General features: G+C 34.5%; 1 protein-coding gene across 4 annotated transcripts; it reads right to left on the bottom strand.

Annotated features, from left to right (window-relative positions):
• Positions 1-1,033: 1,033 nt before the first annotated feature.
• LOC131152659 (peptide-N(4)-(N-acetyl-beta-glucosaminyl)asparagine amidase) lies at positions 1,034-21,130 on the bottom strand. Of its 4 annotated transcripts, none has more exons than XM_058104442.1 (17): positions 20,895-21,130; positions 20,763-20,816; positions 20,394-20,681; positions 19,804-19,902; positions 19,392-19,478; positions 16,341-16,423; positions 7,516-7,629; positions 6,812-6,866; positions 6,654-6,740; positions 6,008-6,063; positions 5,824-5,883; positions 5,627-5,714; positions 4,728-5,489; positions 4,561-4,621; positions 3,501-3,604; positions 3,267-3,369; positions 1,034-1,686 (listed from the first exon to the last, which is right to left on the bottom strand). In XM_058104442.1, exons 1-17 carry the CDS (start codon positions 20,970-20,972, stop codon positions 1,565-1,567), a joined length of 2,301 nt encoding a protein of 766 aa, XP_057960425.1. In that variant the 5' UTR covers positions 20,973-21,130; the 3' UTR covers positions 1,034-1,564. The 4 variants fall into 4 exon arrangements, 2 of the variants coding, with proteins under 2 accessions (XP_057960425.1, XP_057960426.1); XM_058104443.1 differs by lacking the exon at positions 3,501-3,604 and having other exon boundaries at positions 1,034-1,474; positions 1,555-1,686; XR_009136077.1 differs by lacking the exons at positions 1,034-1,686; positions 3,501-3,604 and adding an exon at positions 3,854-3,920 and having other exon boundaries at positions 3,279-3,369; positions 20,895-21,093.
• Between the last annotated feature and the right edge of the window lie 1,297 nt (positions 21,131-22,427).

Raw genomic sequence — 22,427 nt, 5'->3', positions numbered from 1 at the left:
ATGGTGTTTCCTAGCCTTTTCTCTTTTTGTTCAATTTGGCAAAAAATACTGTAACCATGATTTTTTATTTATTTATTAATATAGTAGAAAAACCTAGAATGGATTAGAGACAAGAATAGACTTTAGACAAAGAAAAAAGAGAGATAGAGTTAATAAGAGAGAGAGAGAGAGAGAGAGAGAGAGAGAGAGAGAGAGAGAGAGATTTTGGTTTTTGGGTAACTGGAATGGCCTAAGGGAGTGAAGCTGCTCTATAGCAATGCACAAATTTGTGAGGCAGAAGCTATGCAAGGTAGTTTTTTTATATATTTTTTAATACAATAAGAAAAATAAAAAATAAAAAGGGTTTGCGGGGTAGCCACAAGTAGCAGAAGCATCATCTAACGACTGCTAGGCAGAATGATGGGCAAAAAGGTAGTAGTGGCTGCGGCTGTAGTTGCATAACTGTGTGGGCAACAATGGAAGCCAACTATAGCTAGGGTTACCAGAACCCTAGCATGCAAGCTTGCTGAGAAAAAGAAGAATTGTAAGGGAGATCACATGATCCCTTGTACACTATTTATTAAACAGTTAAAAAGAAGTTTCTTTTTTGGCAACAAAACAAAAAACTATCACATGCCTTCTTGATTGACTCTATTCACAAACTCTAGAATTCCTCATAAAAAATAATACTCCTGAAGTATATTGAGACTGGAATTGCATTCTCAAACTTATTTCCCTATAAGTAATAAGATGAATTCATTCTTGAATTTGTACTTTTAACACCAAAACTATGTTTGGTATAGTGATAACATTCAAAATTCCTCTCATCAACTTGGTCTATTAAAATTCCTACAACTTTAGCTTATGCTAATTAAGGGTAGTGATCAGTAATTAATACTTAACCGTCTAGAAGTTGCAACCCAAACAACAAATTAAGTCAAATTCTAGATAATATTTCATGGCCTATTTTTTGAGCCATCACTTAAAACGTATTTAATTTGAGGTTAGTAATTCTCATCAATGTGAAAATAAATTTCAACTGTTTAAACCCAAATTTTCTAAAACTGATTCTGTAATTATTAGAATATGTGTTTTTCAAAATTCAATCTCTTTCAAAAAAAAACCTTTGAGAATACAGAAAAACCAAAAAAAAATAATTTAACACCCACTGCAGAAGACTCCAATTCTGTCTAGAGTTGGGAGAGCTTAATGAACAGAGTTCTACCTCTATACTTGGAGAGACACTGTTTGTGATATCTGACCCTTCTCTTGAGGGGAGATATTATCATGGGCAGAAATTGAAAGCATAAAGAAGCTGCCTTCGAAAGCATCACGAGGGCATTGGGTGGAATGAGCTCCTTACACCAGCCCCTATGAACAACCGAAGTACAATTTTACAAATGATTTCCCTCAAATGCTTCTAGCATAGAGGTCAATACTACCTAGTTGCAGCCGTGAAGTTGCTTGAACATCACGAACAGCCAGAAACCGGAACCTGTAATCCTTAACGTTAATTGAGTTGAATGTAAAATGAGAATAGAACGACATTCAAATAAATTCAGAACAGAAGTTTACCTGAAGACATTTAATTGGAGACCCGATCTGATTGTAAATATTCTACGTTCGAAACGGTTTTCAAACATCTGTGAAGCTTGTTTATCCAAGATATGCCAACTGGATCCGGCATCATCACTTCCCTCAAGAATCCTAAATCACCACAACAGAACAATTTATAATAAATTCTTGAAAAGGTAAGTATCCAAAATATTGTGTCATAAGTTTGGGTTTGGGAATATGAATTATTAGCATCATGAATCACACAATCAGAATCCAATAATAAACTTCATTAGTATGGTAAACAACAACTGCATACTCGTATTAATAGCAGAAGGTGCATTAAGGAGAATGAGGAATCAAAAATAGTTCATGTCTAATGAATGAAGTCAATTACCCCAAACGTTTACAACTATCAGATAGCTAAACTGGAAATTCAAATCCCATATCCCTAGTATTTGTCCAAGGGCTGTTGCAGCTGCAGCACTGCCAATGCTAACAGTTGCAAAATTTTACAATGCATTGTAATGTTCATTAATTATATATGATTACATATACAATTGCTTTGAGGCCACATATGTAGCAACAATCCTAATGAGAAAAGATAGCTAAGCGATTCAGAAACTCAACATGAGTACTGTTGGCTTTGGCTGGTATGATTGAAACATGAACATATTACTTAATATATGTATATATTAAGGCAAGGACCGTTCAACACAATATACATGTACTAAGGTTTAGAAGTATTTCAGATTGTCTTAAGCTAGAATCTGGATACTTTGTTTTCATGTATAAATTATTGTATTAAAAGCATCCTTAAGGGCAATCTTGTTCCATTTCTTGTATGCATACAAGTAGCTCCTGCAACTTTGTTCTAGTGTGAGAAAACAGAACAATATCCATATCCAGTCTGAAAAGGAGATTGAAATTGACTCCTGATGTCACTGAATCTCCAGTTAAAAACCCATTTACAGTTAAGCTTTCTATAAATGTAAAATTCAAGGGAATCAACTTCAATTATGATTGCAAGAGGCTTCCTGGCTGATTGGCAATTGGCTAAAGGTGTGGAAATAAATACTTGATTTTAAAAAGCATGAGCCTACATCTCAGCATAAAAGGAAGAATGGTAAAAGCTCCCATGCCATCAAAGGTCTAGGAATGGTAAGGCGTATGCAGTCTTACCTCGATCTTCAAAAAACTGCTTTCCATGATTTGAACTTGTGACTTTCAGGTTTATAGAAAATCCTTACCTGGTTAGGCAATCGTAACCTAATAATCTCCTTCTCTGTGCTGAAGGAATTGTAAATCCTAAACATGGCTGCCATATATTGGTTGGATGATAAGCATATATTGCCAGAAATAGATAGCTGGATTTGGATGCATTTCGCTTAAAAGGAGTGTTTTAATGCCCAAAAAGTTCCTGCCACTAGAGGTAGGCAATGGATCCATGGATCTCTCTAAACAATGACACAGGCAGGCTTGCATAGGTATGGGTTCACAGTAAATACATCCATGTCACTTAAAAGTGAGACATGAGCAAGTTTGCTAACATACAGGTAGGCAGTGCGTGATAAATAAATCCATCATGCTATGTTCCAAGGTATCATAACAATCCACAGAATTTCACTCTAGGCTAATGAACAGAGTCATATATCAATTGCACATTATGCAGGCTAGCTTGTGAGAAAATAAATGAAAAATCCTTGATAAGCATATACTCCAACATATCCTACCAATCCATAGGATCTCTCTCTGGGGCATCATTGGCTGACATAAACTCATATGCCACCAGCTCGTGCATCTGGTCATTGAATACTTTATATGTGATCCAACAACCTGCAAGATCAAACTCAGTTATTAAATGACATTAAATAAGAACTAGGGACAGTGAGATGCCAAGAAACCGCAAATTGTATAGAAGAAAAGATAGAATGCTATAGATGTTATAATCAGATAAATGACAGTACTCTTTCTCCCTTTTGTATGAGAATAATGTGATAATATTCTGAAAAGTCACAGGTGGGAGTCCTCTCATTTAGAATCACTTGGTAAACACTAACTGAGATTTGATCTGAAACAAGTAGTAGAAAATTTTTTTAATGGGTTATGAACCTTCAGTCAAAGACAGTTATTTGGAACTCTCAGTGCCTCATGTGGCTAATTCATAATAAAAGATAAGTGTATGCTGGCAATAGGAATAACAATCTCCGCATCCAATTTAATCTCATCTCTCACAAGCATAACAGCTTTTTGTACTTCTAACGGAGATTGCTTCCAAAGCCAAATTTAAGCTGATGGATATGCTAAATCACATCAATACCTCAACATAATTCAGTAGGGTTTATGCTGCCCACGCTTTGAAGCTTGGACTTCCAAGTCATTTTACACTACACATCATAATTTTCAACAGCATTAGGCTCTAGAACAAAGATATTACGCAAGTCTTGTGAAATTATATTTTTTAGTCTCATGAAATTATAGTACTTTCATAACACGAATTGGCCCCTTGCTATCATCAAACCAGTTCTTATTTGTACACAGCGGATGCCATTGGCAATGAGCTCATCAAACAAGAAAGATAAAATAGATTACAGGAACATATTTATTACCCTTTTATGTTATATTTTCAATCAATATAAGTTTCTTAATGCAAAGAAAAATTTTGGGAGTTGGTAGTGGTAGAACCCCCAGATATTAATTATAAATGACCCTGGATAAAATTGGACCATCTGAAACAGTGATCACAACACAAATAAATTGTTGGGGAGGAAAAGAGAATTAAAAAAAATAAAAACTATTGTATTTTCCATGCACTTTATGGCACTAACTTGCTTACCACTAAGACAGTACCAAAGATATTATATTTGAGAAGAGGTATTGCTAAAAGGAAAAATATTATTAATATCAGTAGCTGAACATAAATTCTTTAAAAGTCGCTACTGTGCCATAAAATTTCTTCTTATTTCCTTTTTATTGATATATAACATTCTTAACATAGGATAATTGTCTTTTATATGTTCAAAATACCTCTTGCCCCATTTGGTTCTTCCCATTTAGACCCTTGAATTCCATCAAACACTGATGTAGCCTGAAACACGACATAATGAAATTTTAGAGAAGCTCACAGCCAATACATTACACATTTCTAAATGAATTACACTGATTATATAAACCACACAGATTCCTATACGTACAATTCCAAAAGGAAGCTCCTCCCCGCTAGCAAGAACAGAGCCGGAATGAATTCTATTTAGCTTCAGAAGCGGCAGACAGAGGGAATCTTTACCAAAGTTTTCACATACTTTAAGATTGTGGATCGTACTATCCAGTGCATCAATGGCTACTGGCAATGCTAAAGATGTCCTAACAGGGTCACCAACCAAAGAAAAGTTCCCCTTACCATTAGCATCCAATTCATTCTTCAGCGAGAGAACATCCAGAAATTCATCCAAAGATGGCAGCATCTCATGCACAAAAATTTGTGCATTACTAGAAACAGAATCTACAGAAATTCTCCTTATTCTAAAGGGGGTTCTCCTGAGATTGACCAAGATCCCTTTGAGAGTCTCAAGGGCATCAACTACACTAGATCTTGAAAGGGAATGCTCAACAAACAGGGAAAGAAGAGGAGAAAATGCTTTGTATATCCTCGTAACATGCTCATCAATACACATCCGAACTGGGCAGGAAGAGCAGCTCAAAGAGCAATTGTCATCAGAACCAAATTCCTGTCTTAAGATGCGCCATGTTTTGTCCCCACTCTGTCTTCCAGGTAATGAAATTGCGATATCTTCTTTAGAAAGGGACTGCCTGTCAAGTTCTTTAGTCTCATTCCTGTCACGTTCTTCAAGTATAGAAAGCATTTGAGGTGTAATACTTTTCCGGCATTCCCTTGTTATGTTAGAAAGAACATCAGATAGAACAGACTCTCTAGTTATGTTCCGCCGAGTCAGAACCTGAACCATGAATGTGTTCCTCCCATGTCAAAAACTCGATGGAATGTTAATGTGCCCATCCAGACTGGGGACATAATTTTTTGTTCTTTTGGATAAACCAGAGTAGAACCAAAAGACATGACTAATTCAGAAATTACCTCATGCCACTTCCTTGTATAACGTTTAGTGACATCATAAACTCCATCTTTTGCAATAGCAATGACATAATTCAACTTCTTGTTCCACCTTCAGTTGGAGCATGAAGTTTAAAATGCAGCAAATATAAAGGGGTTTTCTAAGACCAACAAGCAAATGACATAACATAATAAATCAAACAAAAATTGAAAGAAAGTACCCCTTCTCATATAACAATGGTCTGTCATATATTCCTTCACAAGGATCAAGATGCATCCACCTGAACAAACCAAATTTTGTTGATATTTCTGGTAGTTGACGTTCTCACCGATATGGCTTAGCCCAATCCCCAAACTTACTGAATGCTCCTACCAACAAAATAGAAAACTGTCAATGAAGTTTACCTTCCCAGAAGATGTGAGAAGCACTCTGTCCAAACATGATCTGTGAAATCCAGGATCTGGAAATGAAAGACAACCAAGCACAAGTCAGTAAACAAAGAAAAAGCTTCCCTTCAAACCACAGATTCTTGAGCCAAGCAATTAGAATTAGTGCAAGTGCTATAACCTCCCATCCCATAGTTAGCAAATGTAACGCATAACATATGCGGAAACAATCTCTCTGCATGTGGGTAAGGCTGTGACAGCATACATCAGTCTACTCTTCCCTTGCCCCACATGACCAGGAGCATCATGCGCTAGGCTGTCCATTTTTTAACTATGTTTTAAGTTTTTCATATTGGAAATTCTAGGATCTACTGTTTATTGCATAGCAGCTTCTTTATTTCCTATCTTTAAACTTCTTAAAACAAAAATCTAAGTCTGCTGTGCTGTTAAAAACTAATATACCAGGATAATTCCAGCATGCTAATGATTCCCCAACAAAAATTTTTACATATATCAGTGTAATACTAGTATGTCCAGTTCCCCAACAAAAATATAAATCAAGCTTCTCAGAAGCATATTCTAAAATGTTGAAATACAAGTATTCAGAAAGCAATGGCAGTAGTAGTGAAGCTTTCAACAACATTCTTCCAAAAACTTGACTAACCAGACGAGAGTCATAACCAAAAGCTCGACAGTAGAGGGTAAAACAATTAGCCCACTCCCCACAACGGCCTCTTCTTGTTTCCACAAGCTGCAAGTGAAAAGCAGATGAAGGTGTTCATAGAATAAAAAACTTGTCAAGCTGATGACAAACTCAAATACCTTTAATGGGTCATTGTAGCGTGGGAAACGAGTGATTCTTGAGCAAGAATTGCACCTGGGTTGTTAAAAAAGCGCAGTAATATAGATGAAATAGTAAACTCACTCATCAGAACCAGGCAAGTCACAAACAATTGCTAGGACTATAGGGAAGAATATCTTCAAATAGAACACTCCAAAGCACTATAAATCATCAAATCTTGTATCATGTTCAAGGCTAAAATAAAATATTAGTAAGTATAAGCCGCCATCCAAAATTACCAAAAGATAATTTCAAAACAGTTTTATTCTTAAAAATAATAATAAAAAAATTTAAAAAAAAAAAAAAAAAAAAAAACAATGAAGAGAAACAAGGAATGAATCTTCAAATACAATAACATTATAATATTTCATAAGATCTTATATCATGATAAAATCCATAATGGGAAAATTAGGCCTCATAACTGGAAGCGGAAATGCCAATGGTATTATGGTACCTAAATACTTGGTCTTTATAATTTAAATAGGATGATGGAATAGATGCCAACTGAAAAATCATCGCCTTAATACTTGGTCAATAAGATGTACCATGGAGGATGGAATAAATACATCTTAAAAATCATGGTGAAACAAGGGATGATGAATAAACATCATGCCAGACTCAAAATAAACGTACAATCTCAAAAGAAAAACCACAAGTTAGGAATGAATATATGTTCAGTTCATACCGATAAAGTTCAACTCGAGAACCTCCAAAATCAAGCTCTGAAGGAAGAGCAACACCCATCCCTTGACTTATGGTTTGACTACCACAACCATCACAAGGCGGAGCATTAACCCACCTGAAACATTAGAAAATGAACAGACTATAGATGTGTAAAATTCCCAAGTAAATTATCATAAAAGAGCTTGATTTCTGTCAGAAAGAAAATGTACTACATGGGCGCACATAGAAAGAGACAAGCACTCTAAAATATAGTAACTATATCAGAAATGTGATGAGCACCTATTACCATGCTAAGGAAGTTGCCAATAAACGATTTATTAAGGAAGAAGAAACAATATGACAATAAGTGGGGGTGGAAGCTAAAATCTAGAAACAACTAACAAAGCAAGGCTGGCCAATTCTTTACACATCAACCAAAGGCACTCTATTGAGAACTCCAAAAACCAAACATCAAAGCAAAGCAAAAGGCACAACTCTTTTCTCCACAACAAACCAGAAGGGCCTGGTTGATGCTTAAAGATTTTAGCATTAGACTCTAAACAAATGCACCACCAAACTATAAAAGAATCGTACTTATTTGAAATGCATCTTCCCTCTGTACCACTACCCAAGCTTCTGAATTTATGAAGAAAATCTTTAAATTAAGCCCAAAAACTTCTAACAAGACATTCCAAGGACACCAAGAAAATGGGCAGTGCAAGTTGATATGGGAAATGCAAAAAGAACACATATAGACAACTCTGGATAGAGCCTTAGCTTTCCAAACAATAGAATTCAAAAGATAGGGATTGAGATAAGGATCGTGAAGCAAATGGGCAAAACTAAATAAATAAAAGATTTACAGGAGAAATCCTCAAAGCACCTGGAGTCCAAACCTTTCTATATTTCCTGGAGGGGTAGCAAAGAATTCAAGAACATTCAACATGAAGACAAGGTTACTCATTTCTCTCTTATTCAAATTTATCACATACTGAAAATCCAAGAAATTGTGCTCCTTTTTGGAGATGGAGAAACTTAAAATGTGAGCAATAGCGATCCAAAAGGCAATTAAAATGAGGAGTAGAATGAGAAAAACAAGCATTCCTCGAGAAAAACAAGCATTCCTCCTCATAGTTCATCCCAGAAATGAAATCTCCCTCTAATGCCAGCTCTATATTTCATCTAAGGAAAGAAGAGATGAGATACCCAAGAAATAAATTTTCAAGAGCTCATATAAGTGGTATTACCACTCTAGCATTCCACAATTCTCAAGAATTCTTTACTTACTATAAATTAAGCCATAGGAATTTCAGCCCCAAAGGAAAACGCCATTGCCATTGCCCACTGTAAATGCATAAAATTACCATTTTTCCCAGATTATGAAATTGACCAACATTGAACCATGTGTACAAATATGAATTAACTGTTGACTATGCTATATTTTCACCTTTACAGGAAAAATTACAGCACATGAGCACTTGAGATTGGTCAGGGAGACATGTGCCAGGGTCTAACTATCAATTTTGTTCATAGAATGTTCAAAAGAGTCTTGGCTGGGGGCCTAGAATCAAGGTTCGCCAAGGGGAGTCCTGACCCTCTTAGCCTTTTCCTAGGCCACTTAAGCGTCTGACATGTGTCATTTGTGACATGCATCCCTTTTTCTTCTCTCTCAATCTGATTATGAGTTAACACTCCATTATGCCAACAAATTATCACTCTCTCATCGGTTGAGACCTAATGTGACATTCTGTTATAGGATGAAAACCAACACACATTTGCATCTCCCCCATTCATGAGACACCATTCAAGCTTGGCCTTCATAGGGATTATCTGGTTCTCCTCTCTAGAACATCCATCAATTGTACAAAAGCAGGCTCTGCTTTCCTTTAACACTCAAGAACCACTAAAGGCAACGATGTTGGACATAAAGTTACCCAATTCCATCACCTCCCTCACCACTAGGCCTACCAACCCCAGTATCACTCGCGAGATCTTTTGGTATCACAAGCCAAACTGTAAAAATCTTTCATTTTCTCCAACTTATTGGGCAAGTAGTGCAAAGATACTAAGAGGTTTATACACACATACAGCTACAGAGGAATAGAAGATAAGCATGCATAAATCAAAACCATATGACCCCTTGGAGAGCAGAAAAAAGCACCACTTCCAGCCATCTTATCTCCTAAACTTTTCTCAGTCACCAATTCCAAAAAGCCACGGGTAAGCAACGCCCCTGCCTCCCTCCTTTTTCGCTTAAAGGAACATAAAACACCAAGTAAGAATAGCATACCTAGCCATAGCAACAAATACAGGATATTGAAGTCTAAGCTAATCCTACCACATTAGACTCAGAATATTTTAATTACATAAAAGATTTCATTGAGAAAGAAAAGAGATATAAGGAGGATAAACTTCCTCCTAAAGAATAAAAACTGGCAAAAAAACATAGAAACAAAAAACACAAAAAAAAAAAAAAAATACCAACCCTATTCAATCCATCCCTGGAAGTCTGTTAGGTTCTCCATTAACAAGAACAGTAAAAGCAGAGGACAAAAGACAACCACTAATCCACCACTTCCTCCACTACACTGAAAATCCCTCATCTCTAAGATCCTAATGTGATTGAAAAGAACATTTACTCAAATTGTAAAATCTTGTAATAAACTAAATTAATGAGTTTCTAATCTCTAATCTTAATAGATTAGGCACTAAAATGATATGTGTTGAGTTAATAATCCTCCCAACCATACCATTCACATAAAATCCCTTGAAAAACTTTGATGAGATCAACCTCAACTATATAAAAAAAAACTCCCTGAGAAAATAGAACAGTAAACCATTAAGCCCAAGTGTCTTCCCCTTCTCCATCTCAAGCCTTCCCTTCCTAACTTCCTCCTCCAAAGCTCCCTCCAACTAACCTAAAGCCTAAACCCTCTACCATAGCTCAACTATTATCCCCCTTAAAATATAGCCACTTATAGAAATGTAGAATCACTGTTGCACTCAACTCTGGCTCTCTAAAGAGCCTAATAATACAATGGGTGGGGTTAACCAAGGACGATGAGGTATTCGAAGGAACACTGAATTTATATGAATACTTGTTTAAAGAAACTTAAGGAGGGAGAATCAAGATTGATGATTTGAAATTTGATTCAATTAGTGAAGAGAGCATACTAGATGGTTGTGGATTATTTCAAGAGCAACTGGAGGATTATAAAAGCTGAAGTAATTCTCAGATATTTTTTGAGCAGGAAAGGTTTGAAAGAAGTCACTAACCCCCTCCCCCCCCCCCCCCCCTTTTTTTTTCTCAAGAGTCAAAACACGGGAGATTACATGCCCATAAGTTTGCTGGAAGCATTTACAGATGATTGGTGCTTTAATACTATTAGATTACCACTTTACCTAAAAGCTTAAGCTGTTACGTTGTGGGACAACAATGTATATCAAGCTTTAACACTCCCCAGCACATGCAGCTTGATTGCCCGTGGAGAGATAAACACATTTGAATACCCATTACAGGGAATAAGATAATTCTTAGCAAACAAACAATAAACAATGGCAACAAGACTAGATCCTAGGACCTCCAGGTAACCAGCTCCAATACCATGTTACATTGCCACTTTACCTAAAAGCTTAAACTGTTAGGTTGTTGACCAACAATGTATATCAACCTTTAACAAAGACTGAAAGAGATGATAGAAAAAGTGATTTGGGAAGACCAAAATGCTTCTGCTCCTACTCTCAATCAATGAAGAGCACAGCATTTGGCAGGAAGTGTTTCAAAGAGGCTTTGGCACCACTCCATACTTGTAAGAGCAAAGCCCCTGACCAGGCTTCATAGATTATATATATAGACCATAGAGATTTGGACCTGAAATTTGTGTACAGTTCCTGTGCCTTTTGCAATTGGCATGACACTCCTTAGGTGCTTTTCAATATTATCCATCTTCACTCATAAAATATGTTCAAGACTTCAGGAAAAACAAAAGGACCTTGTGCGGAAACCTTAGGGGCCCTAAGACCTGTTCACTAATGCAGAATTGTTTTCACTTTCATTGCCATTTTTTTAAATAATTAAAAAAATGCCACCTTGTTTTTTTTTTAATACATTTGTACAGAAAATATGAAAAACAATAAAAAGATGTTTTCTAGCTTTTCTACACAAATGTTGGATAAGTGGAAAACAATGTGGCACTTTTGTAATCCTTTGAAAAAATGAAAGGAAAACACAAAACTGTATTCCAAAACTAACAAGCCCATAAATTCTGAGGTTGATGGAACAGGTGTCTAATCTGCAACAAAGTACAAAATATAAAATGACGGACAATTTCCTGTAGACTAGAATTGTATACTTCATCTGCTTCTAAAGTCTAAACCTGCCTGTTCTTGAGCCTCTTAGAGCTCATATCATGATATATAACTAAAATAGAATACAGATATACATGCTATTGTAATTTGATTAGTGCCTAGCAGGCATTAGCCTGTGTGTACAAAGTCAACCTGACCTTAACGCAAATTCAACTTCACACCTAAAATTTGAACTCGAAATCAGGGCGACTGAAATAAAAGGCGGCTCCACTATGTAAAATTTTAAGTCAGCTGGACCAGATCCATTCCAACATAGCCAAATATGTAGCAACATTAATAATGGAGATCAATTCCAGCAAATGATGGAACTACTGAGTAATAGTTGTGAGGCAATTAAATAACAATGCCCTCCAATAATGCCGCACATCAACCAATCAGAGTCCTCTAAACAAAAACAGAACCCTACTCCATGTAGAAGACATCACTCTTCCAATGAAGATTCTAAAGTTGCAGTCCAACATATGCAACACAATAGCAAGAGTAGCACTTAGGAAATACCGACACTTCTCTGGAATTCCACCCTTTCTCTCTAAAGCCATTGCCAGTTTACCTCTCCATTCCCTGTTAATCTTTTAAAGAAAAAGAAAAAAAAATGTTCTTGATGAGCCATGCCCATTGCCCACCATCAGCCATGCACTTAAATTGTTTTTTTGTTGTTGGACCAATACTCCATAATATGAATGTAGCTGATGACTGTGTAAGTATAGTTTGTAAAATGTGTAATTGATCATTTTGAATGAATGGTGCTTATATTTCATTTTAGATCAAAATTTCAACAACGTTTGTCATCTAAAAGGAAAAACAGGCCTAAAAATATCTATTTTTATATTAATAAATTAACATATCCTAATGTGTCATATTCTCATTTTTTTTGAAATTGTGGTATCATCATGTCAATATCGTGTCATATCCGTGTCTTCTATCAGTATCAATGCTTCCTAGAGTAGCACACTACCAACATAAATATTTGAAATAAAATCATAGAGTATAAGTATCATCAAATTGTTAATTCAATTTTATTTGAAATTAGATGAAACTCATTATTGACCATTATGAAAACAGAAAATAATAAATATAAAGATTTTAGTAAATGAATGACAAGTTATATATTAACTACTAATACACATAGGAATTGTGTAACAAAATTATTGAATTCTTATCACAGGTGCACTTGTGCTATATTATGTAAACTAAACATTATTTTAATATTTTGTGAATCAAAAGAACAACTCATAGGCACGTGGTACAAATAATTAAAGTTGCTCATATTAAAATATTTAAGTTTACACAAAATAAAAATTTAAATTTCACCTTATCCATTAAAAAAATTTTAACAATAATTCTCATATGAATTTTTTACTTGCAGCATATTATCTCTTATAAAATCAAATAACTACAATTTTTTTTTTTAAAAAAAAAAAGCTAAACATTTACATATTCTGCCAAAAATACTATTTTAGACAATAATAACCTAATTTATTTTTAAAGTAATCCTACACATATCTATCACATAACAACCTATCATGTTTAAATATGCACTTTAAAATATTATATTTGAGTATTATTTTAGTAACCAATTATATTAACACATACTATCACATAATAACCTAAGACTAACTTGATTCGACTTTTTTCATGTCGATAATGTCCATCTCGTATGATATCTCCATCTATAGGGTTAATCCATTGGTTTACAATCCATAAGGGCTAGCACTAGATCTAACTATATTATAATTCTATATAAAAATAAGAATAAATAAGTGCCTCTATAAATTTATGGTTTTTTATATTTTGTTTTAAAAACATAATTTTAGTTTTTGTATGTTATAAGTATCATAAGGGGAGCTTAGGCAGAATGATAAGGTTGTCGCCGTGTGACCTAGAGGTCACAGGTTCGAGTTGTGGAAACAACCTCTTACAAAAATGTAAGGTAAGACTGCGTGCTATAGACCCATTGTGGTCCATCCCTTCCCCGGACCCCGCATACGCAGGAGCTTTGTACACCAGGCTGCCCTTTTTTATGTTATAAGTATCATACGCCAAATTAGAGAATGAAAAGTTAAGCTTGCACTATAAAAGATTAAAAATGGAATTGCTATTGGACCGAATAACATCCCAATTCAAGCTTGGAAATGCCTAGGTGATAACGGAGTTATATGGTTTGCTAATTTATTTAACAAAAATTTAAAAAAACTAAGAAAATGTCAAACAAATGGAGGAAAAGAACTTTAATACCCATGTACAAAAATAAAGGAGATATTCAAAATTGTAATAATTATCGTGGAATTAAATTTATGAGTCATACAAAGAAACTGTGAGAAAGGGAAGTTGAACAAAGATTAAGGTTAGAAGTGAGGGTCTTAGAAAATCAATTTGATTTTATGCTTGTTTACTAAAGAAGTTCTAAATTTTTTAAGAAGATTATGGAAAAATTAAAGGAAAATAAGAGGAACTTGCATATGATTTTTATTGACTTAGAGAAGGATTATGATAGGGTACCTAGGGAATTTCTATGATGAGTTTTAGGGGGAAAAAAAAGGCATATGTAGTAGGTATTCTCAGTCATTAAGGATATGCATGATGAAGTAATGACTAGCGTCATGAATATAGGTGGAGACATTAGGGAATTTCCAATCACAGTAGGGGATCTGCTTTGAGTCCTTATCATTTTCCTCTAGTGATGGATGAACTTCCTAAGAGTATCCAAAATGAGGTTCTATTGTATATGTTGTTTGCAAATGATATTTCTTGATTGATGAAACAAGGGGTGGAGTAGAATCTAAGTTAGAATTATGGAGAAAAGCTTTAGAATCTAAAGGTTTTATGATAAGTAGAAATAAGATAGAATATATGAAATGCAATTTCAGTCATAGTTGAAGGAATATTGGAGAAAAAGGTTAAACATGATGGTCAAGAGAAAATCAATAACACTAGTAGATTCAATACCTTGAAGAATCTATTATGCAAACTAAAGGAGAAAGTGATGGTTATGTAAAATGGAGAAGTGCTTTGAGTGAGGCTGTAAGACCAGCCATGCTATGTGGATCAGAATGTTGGGTGACTAAAAAACAACATATCTAAAAAGTAAAAGTTATTGAGATGAGAATACTAAGTTGGATGAGTGGTATAAGATTAAAAAATTAACTAAGAAATAAACATATTTGTAGTAAGTTATGCATAACTCCTATAGAAGACAAGATAAGGGAGGGATGCTTAGATGGTTTGGACATATGTAAGAGGTCAGATAGTGCACCAATGAGGAGAAGTAAGCAAGTTACTATGAGGAGTAGTAGAAAGGGCAAGGGTAGACCTAAAATAACTTGTAATGAAATAGTGAGTAAGGATTTAATAGCGCTGAATTTCTCGGAGGAAATTGCCCATGATTGTGTAAATTAGTGAAAAAAGATTTATGTGGCCTATCCCAACAAATGGGATTTAAGGTTTGGTTTGTTGTTGTTGTATGTTATGAGTATCATAGTTTAGTTACTGCAAAACTATGTAGCACCATTGCTTCTGTAAGGCAACCATATTCGTGTCAAATTTATAATATTGACAAACTTTGAACACCTCTTTAACACGCATCCAACATTTCATAAATATGTTCATAATGTTAAAAATGTATTTTTCATAGCTACACTTCTCCAAAACTTCTAGGCACTCTTTTCACCATTTTTTGATGAATTTATTTTATTTTATTCATAAAAAATCATGATCACAAAAAACATTAAACTTCGAGGTTTTTTCATAGAAAACTGCAATTAACATACCAGCATTTTCAGTAGAAAAAGTAGACATTCAGAATATTGACAAAATAAAAAATATATATATATATGATGCATATGTGTTCATTAAAAATTTTATATAGAATGTTATATAAATACTAAAATTTAATTTTTGTCATATGTAAAGGGCAGGCCAGCGCACAATGCTCCTATTTATGCAAGGTCCAGGGAAAGGGCAGACCATGAGGGTCTAAAAAATTTAAGAGTAACATTATACAGTTCTAGTTTTTTTTTTTTTGGGGTATCCCGGTCTTGCAGTTAAATACTTAAATGTAAATATTATATCATTTTAGTTAATTTTTTTATCCACTCTGTGCTATATCTTATATTTTATGATTTGGAGAAATTCCGATATTGTTGTGTCATAGCAGCATTCTGCATCTATGCCAGTATTTTATAATTGCAAAGAAATATAAATTATTGTAAATAATTTCATGTATTCATATTTCAATTTATAAACTTGATTATTACTCTTTTTAGAAATCTTTTAACTATATTATAATTACTTAATATATTACTTAAATTTGTTCACTTGCAAACACGTGACAAACGACATATGTACAAGTTTATATTAAAACAGTAGTACATCTATCAGGAACTAAATTTGGATTTAGCTGTTTCCATCATTGAACATTGTCCAACTTTTGAGTATCTTACAGTATTTGTGGGTAAAAGACAGCTACGTAATGAGAAAAACCTGAAGGACTGTTTAAACCAAGAAAGCAGCTGCAGCAGGAAAGCATGATCTTGCTCACTTTTTGAAGGTTTAAAATTCCCCTCCTAAAACATATTCAGCAGAAAAGCAATTTAAGCAAGTCAAAAAGGTACCTTCGTACAACAAAATATAAAATTACATGGTGACACAGATAACACATGGCACTGACACAGAGTTGAAAAGAGGTACTACTTAAAATGAAACAACATTTTGAACATGATAAAAGAATATTAATTTACTTTCCCAAATCAAAGTCTACATGAAAGTCTACAGAACAAAATAATTGGAATGAAGTTTTCTGGTAAGCAAAAAAGTATAACAGGAAATCCCATTTGAGCTAGCTGGTAAGGGCAGATTTGAGACTTTGGTCAAGGTCACGGGTTCGATTCCCCACTTGTGAATTGCCCGGTGAATTACCAGGGGTGCGTCAATGGGCGGGTGGCAACATTTCCACCGCCGTGAGTTTGGTGCCGCACTAGGGGGTCCAAAAGGGCTTGTTGGTGGCTGTAGTCCCACGTTAATTAAAAAAACAAAAAAAGGCATAACAAGAAAAGCACAATTACAGTTCAAAACCCAAACACAATATACAACCATGCCTATGAAACAGCTTTGTATTGAAGCCCTCCCACCCCACCACATTAAAAAAAATAATAATAAACAAAAAAATAAGAAGTATCAACTCTTTGTTGCGTTTTAGACATTTATATGGGTTATGCCTAGCCTTAACCTACTTAAAACACAACTTTGAGAATCGTTTAAATCATTACCACTTGTGCAAGTTAACAATTAAAGATGACATTAAGTAAGAAACACCATAAGATGGTAAGAGAGCGCAACGCTTACAATTGCAAGGTTACCTCATGAGGTGTATATATGTATGTATGTATTGATTTAATTATTTCAAGTCAGACAACTGTTTTGTTTATTCTAAGAAACATATGCTTGTTAATTACCTATATAATTTCTGGCTGCCAAAAGTGACAGGGTAGCACTTCAGATGAGATCCCAAGCTAAGAAAGAAATGATAATCTCTAATAATTAAAGTTCAAGTACATCTTTTATGAATTCCTTCTCTGAAGAAGGTTTTGAGAATATTAAGAAAAAACCCCTACACCAGCGGTCCTCTCTTCTTGCTTCTCTAGACTTGGTTTCTTCTTCTTCCTTTCTCTCTTACATTCTCCTTCACCAACTTCCCTTTATATTCATTCATTCTTTGGAGTGCGGAAATATTATTCAACTGACATCTTGCATGTTCTTCAACATGAGAAGTCTGCATACAGTACAATAAGTTTTTCACTTTCTCGTATAACCTTCCATTGTAAGTCTTTAAGACTTTACCTTTCTTATCCAGCCTTAAATCTTTTCAATTTCTGATGATTTCCCATAGTCATCAGATGGTTATATTACTTTTTAAGACATCTTGACAATTTGATTCATTTGTGAAATGATTAAATTTTCGAGGTTTCCCCTTCAATAATTTCCTGCACATTTTTTAATAGCTCTAAAAATATTGAATTTTTTATTCAGTGTCTGTTGATGATAGGATGCTCAGTTGGACAATAGATATCAATTTCATTCACATACATCTTCCAAAAAATTTTATTTTGCAATTTACATTAACAGGTGGAGCAAGAAAATTTGGATATTGGAGCTACTGCAAGCAAAAACCAAGATAGAAAAGAACATTCCGCATGAAATTAAAGAATGACAAGGCACGCACACTGGTAAAAGAATTGATACAAATATTTTTTTAAAAAAAATTGGAAGCACAGGTAAGATTGGAAATTACAGAAAGGGAAAATTCAACAAAATTTGTTAAACTTTGCATATAACCTACTAGTGCAATAACACCATCCATAGGGTTTTATCTTTTCATTTAAATCTATCGAAAAGTGGCGAATGTGGCTGCAACCACAACATTGACGTCACTGCCACAAATTTGCTTTTCCATATTTTAAATAGGATGCCTAATATATATAGTTTAACACTAATGAAATAAGGAGAAGTAAGCCATCGACAAACCAAACATGTTCGTAATCAGATCTATTTATTGGTCATTGGCTCTTAAGCTAACTCACCGAAAGGAAGCAGACAATTAGAAAAATAAACAAGTTCATAATCAGATATATATTTTTTAGGTCACTGGCCATCACTGGAGTTCACCTTCCACCTGTATGCATCAAATTAGTCTCCCAATCTCAAGTCTGATGTTAGTCTCAATCAAGGTTCTTAACCATTACCATCTAATCTTTGGAAAGAGAATGATTCCCAACAATTGTGCTAAATGCAAAAGCAATGCAAGAGACAATCTTCTCATAATCTTTCTCTACTATTTGCCTCTTTTTTATATAAGCAACAATAAAGGTTGGTTAGTCTACTTTCTGGCAGTGCTTACATGTAAAAGAATATAAAATACCTATAACTGAGCTCTTCTAGTAAATTTTTTTTCTTTTAATGGAGGATTTTTTATTTCCTTTTAATTACTTTTTTCTTTACGGTTTTGTTTTGTTATCTTTTTTTAATATATATATATATATATAAGAACAAAAAAAAACAGCTCGTCATTATACTCATAAGCTCTAGTGCATGATTCACGGCACAGTATATATATGCCAATTCTATGCATATAATATTAACGATCAATGCATCAAATGGCTTTACCTCTACCTATCTTCACAATACATTGTGTCTTGACCTTCAATACCAAACATTCATCATCAATTCCAATTCTTTTCTCAATAGCAGTTTTCCACATAAATGTACAACTTACAAAGGCTCAAACAATCCTAGCTATATGCTAATCACACTCACTGAATACAGCATCATTTAACAGCTATTTGACCTCCGTTCTACTTTGAAAGTCATCAAGTTCAATGCATAATTCATATATAATAATAATAATAATAATAATAATAATAATTTGCCAACCTCGCTAACTATCATGCATAGACTTTAAAGATCAATTCGCTCCTTTCTATGATAAAACACACAGAAATGATTATAGATAAATATTTGGGCAGTAGGTACTCAAACCTTAGCCAAAGAAACCAATGCTTTCTCCTCAAGCTCATCTACAGGGACTGTTTTTCGAGCCACCTCCTGATTATTCAAGTCTTCATACTGCATGAACACCATGTCAATTTAGCATGAGTGTCAAATCTCCAAAATAAAATGCTCAGACACCGAAAAAATTACATTGAAAGAAAAGAAATTTCAAAAATTAGCATCCGACAGGGGAGGGGAAAAAATCCACTCACCGAAACATAATACCTCAACTGAAGTTAAATTCTAAACTTAAAATAATACAATAGAAAACAGGAAATTTATATTTTTTTTACTCCTATTTTTCCTAAGTTTTCTAATTAATCTAATTGAAAATGAAGTAGAGTGGGAAAAAATATAATTAAGATTCTGCACCAATGAAGAGCCCATAATGCACAATTACCATGAGAACCTGACGAATGTAAGGCCGTATCCTCTGCTCCATTTGTTGCCTATCTTCACCAGCAACATACTTCTGAAGTAAAAGAGCCTCTTCCTCGGCCTAGAAATTTAGAAAAGTCGAAAAAGGTTACAAGGTTCAAAATTTACATAACTCATTACCATAAGCATTATAATTGGCAGTTTGAAAGCACTTTTAGCTTCCTCCCAAAAGCAAGAAAGAGACTTCCTAAACTCTTTCGCTTTCTAAAGCTGCGCTTAAGCAATCATTCAATGTTTGCTATGCATTTAGAACTATTCGTACACCTGAGAGCATAAGTTACAATCTTATTACCATTTTAAAAGTGTTTTTCCTTCTTTCATGACAAAAAACAAACGCAATAGTTGATCTTCGATGCAAGAAAAATACTTTCATACCGCTAAACAAATGATGCAAAATGCAAGAATTGTATGCTTTCAAACCAAGATATGCACTTCGCAAATACTGAAAAAAAAAAACAGTGGCTAGCCATTTAGATGTACTTTTCTTGCTTTCAACATGCAATTCCTTTGCTTCAGAAAGAAGAAAAAAAAAGTGCATTCGTCCGGGAATACCTGTAACATCCGAGCCAATTCCTCATCGGCTTTCAGTAATTCACTGTCCTGATTCAACGACTTTCCTTCTCCATCCCCTTTGACCTCGATTTCCTTGTTGACCGACCCCAAATTCTGATCGGCATTTCCCAATCCGGCGTGCTGATTTGAGGATTCTCCTTCCTCTTCGATTTCTAATTCGACCTCGACTTCGACTTCCTCATCAAGCGACACCAGTCGGAGTTTATCAGAAATGGCGATGAGATCAGAGTCGTCGGACACGAAATGATCATCATCGCCTCCCAAAATCTTCATACACAATTCATCATCATCAACAAAGCACAAAAACACAAAATTTCAATGAGACGCAAGCGTATAGAGATTAGAGACCTTTTGGTTATCCGGAGGGATGGACGTGAGAGAGAAGAGCTGGAATTTGAAGACCTGCAAAGGAAAGAGGTTAGAGGTTCAACGAAGAAGACGAAAGGGGAAGACGTTATAAAAGAGCCGAAGAGACTGAACTTCGAAGCCGTCGTCGGTGTCGTAGTCGACGTCGAAAGTGTCATCATTGTAACTTACGAGGAACTTCCGAGCCACCATTCCTGCTCCTCTCTCTCTCTCTCTCTCTCTCTTTCTCACACACACTAAACGGAATTGGAATTTCCCATTGCTCTTAGCCGGAGCCGGAGGTGTTCCCTGTTGCTTGTTTTCCTAGAGAGTAAATAAGAGTGTTGTGAAATGAATGGACCATCTCTGTCATGTTTCTCATGTAAATTCATCATTATTACACATAAATTCACTTGTTTCTCTCACAAGTATATAAAGGGAATCACTATTGAGAAAAAATAAAAAGTGTAGAGTGTAAAATACAGAATATTGAGAAAATAAAGAAGAAAGAAACATGACAAAGAAGAGAAAGTAAGATATTTATATAAAAGTCAGGTATTTTTATAATTCTTTTTAAGATAGTGAATTTCAGATCTCATCCGTCCGTGGAGTAGGTATAAACTGAACCACGTAAATTCAGTCTCACTTTTATTTATTATTTATTATTTATTTTATTTTGCTTGTGTTCATTACCTTCTGATTATCCACATAAATCCGGTCTTACCCGTTAAAGGTTTAAGAACTTTTGGTTGTATAGTATATATACAGTATTTGTTTAAAATACGATTTCAAGATTGTAATTTTAATGAAACGATATTCCCTACATTAGGGGGAGTAAAATTAGTACCTGAAGTACAACATGAAATCACATGGAATGTCATGAGTCAAAGAACTAAAATGGGTCCTCAACGTAAACTTGGTATCTATGTTGGTTTTGATTCTCCTTCTATTATTAGATATCTTGAACCTTTAACGGGTGATTTGTTTAAAGCACGGTTTCAAGATTGTCATTTTGATGAAACGGTATTCCCTACATTAGGGGGAGCAAAATTAGTACCTGAAGCACAACATGAAATCACATGAAATGTCATAAGTTTATCTCATTTAGATTCTCATACAAATCAATGTGAACTTGAAGTTTAAAAGATTATACATTTCCAAGGGATTGTAAATCAATTAACTAATTCTTTTGCAGATACCAAGGCAATACTAAAATCTCATATACCTGCTGCAAATACTCCAGCACGTATTGATGTCCCTGAAGGACAATAACTGACTAATAAATCTAAGCCACAAGTTAAACGTGGAAGACATGTTGCTGCAAAAGATAAGACTCCCAAAAGGAGAAAATTGAAATCTATAAACGCCCTAGAAGAGGTTATAGAGATAAGTAATCCAATCGACATTCACAAACCTATTTGTCCTAAAAATGAAATCCCTAGTATATAATCTCCTAAAGGGAAATCTCTTCCTAAAGAGGAATCTCCTAAAAAGAAAACTCCTGAAAAGACATCCCTTGAAAAAGGACAAGTACTTGGAAATAATAATGAGATCTCAATACATTATATAGGAGCAATTTGGGATAGAAATAAAGTTATTGTAAATAATACATTTGTATATGCAGTAGCTATTGACATTATAAAAAGTAATGAGGATCCTGAATCAAAA

This window comes from Malania oleifera, chromosome 4 (genome assembly GCF_029873635.1).
Source record: "Malania oleifera isolate guangnan ecotype guangnan chromosome 4, ASM2987363v1, whole genome shotgun sequence".
Classification (NCBI taxonomy): Eukaryota; Viridiplantae; Streptophyta; class Magnoliopsida; order Santalales; family Ximeniaceae; genus Malania; species Malania oleifera.
Note: the sequence above shows the minus strand (reverse complement) of the source record. Positions and strands in the feature narration are given on the sequence as shown.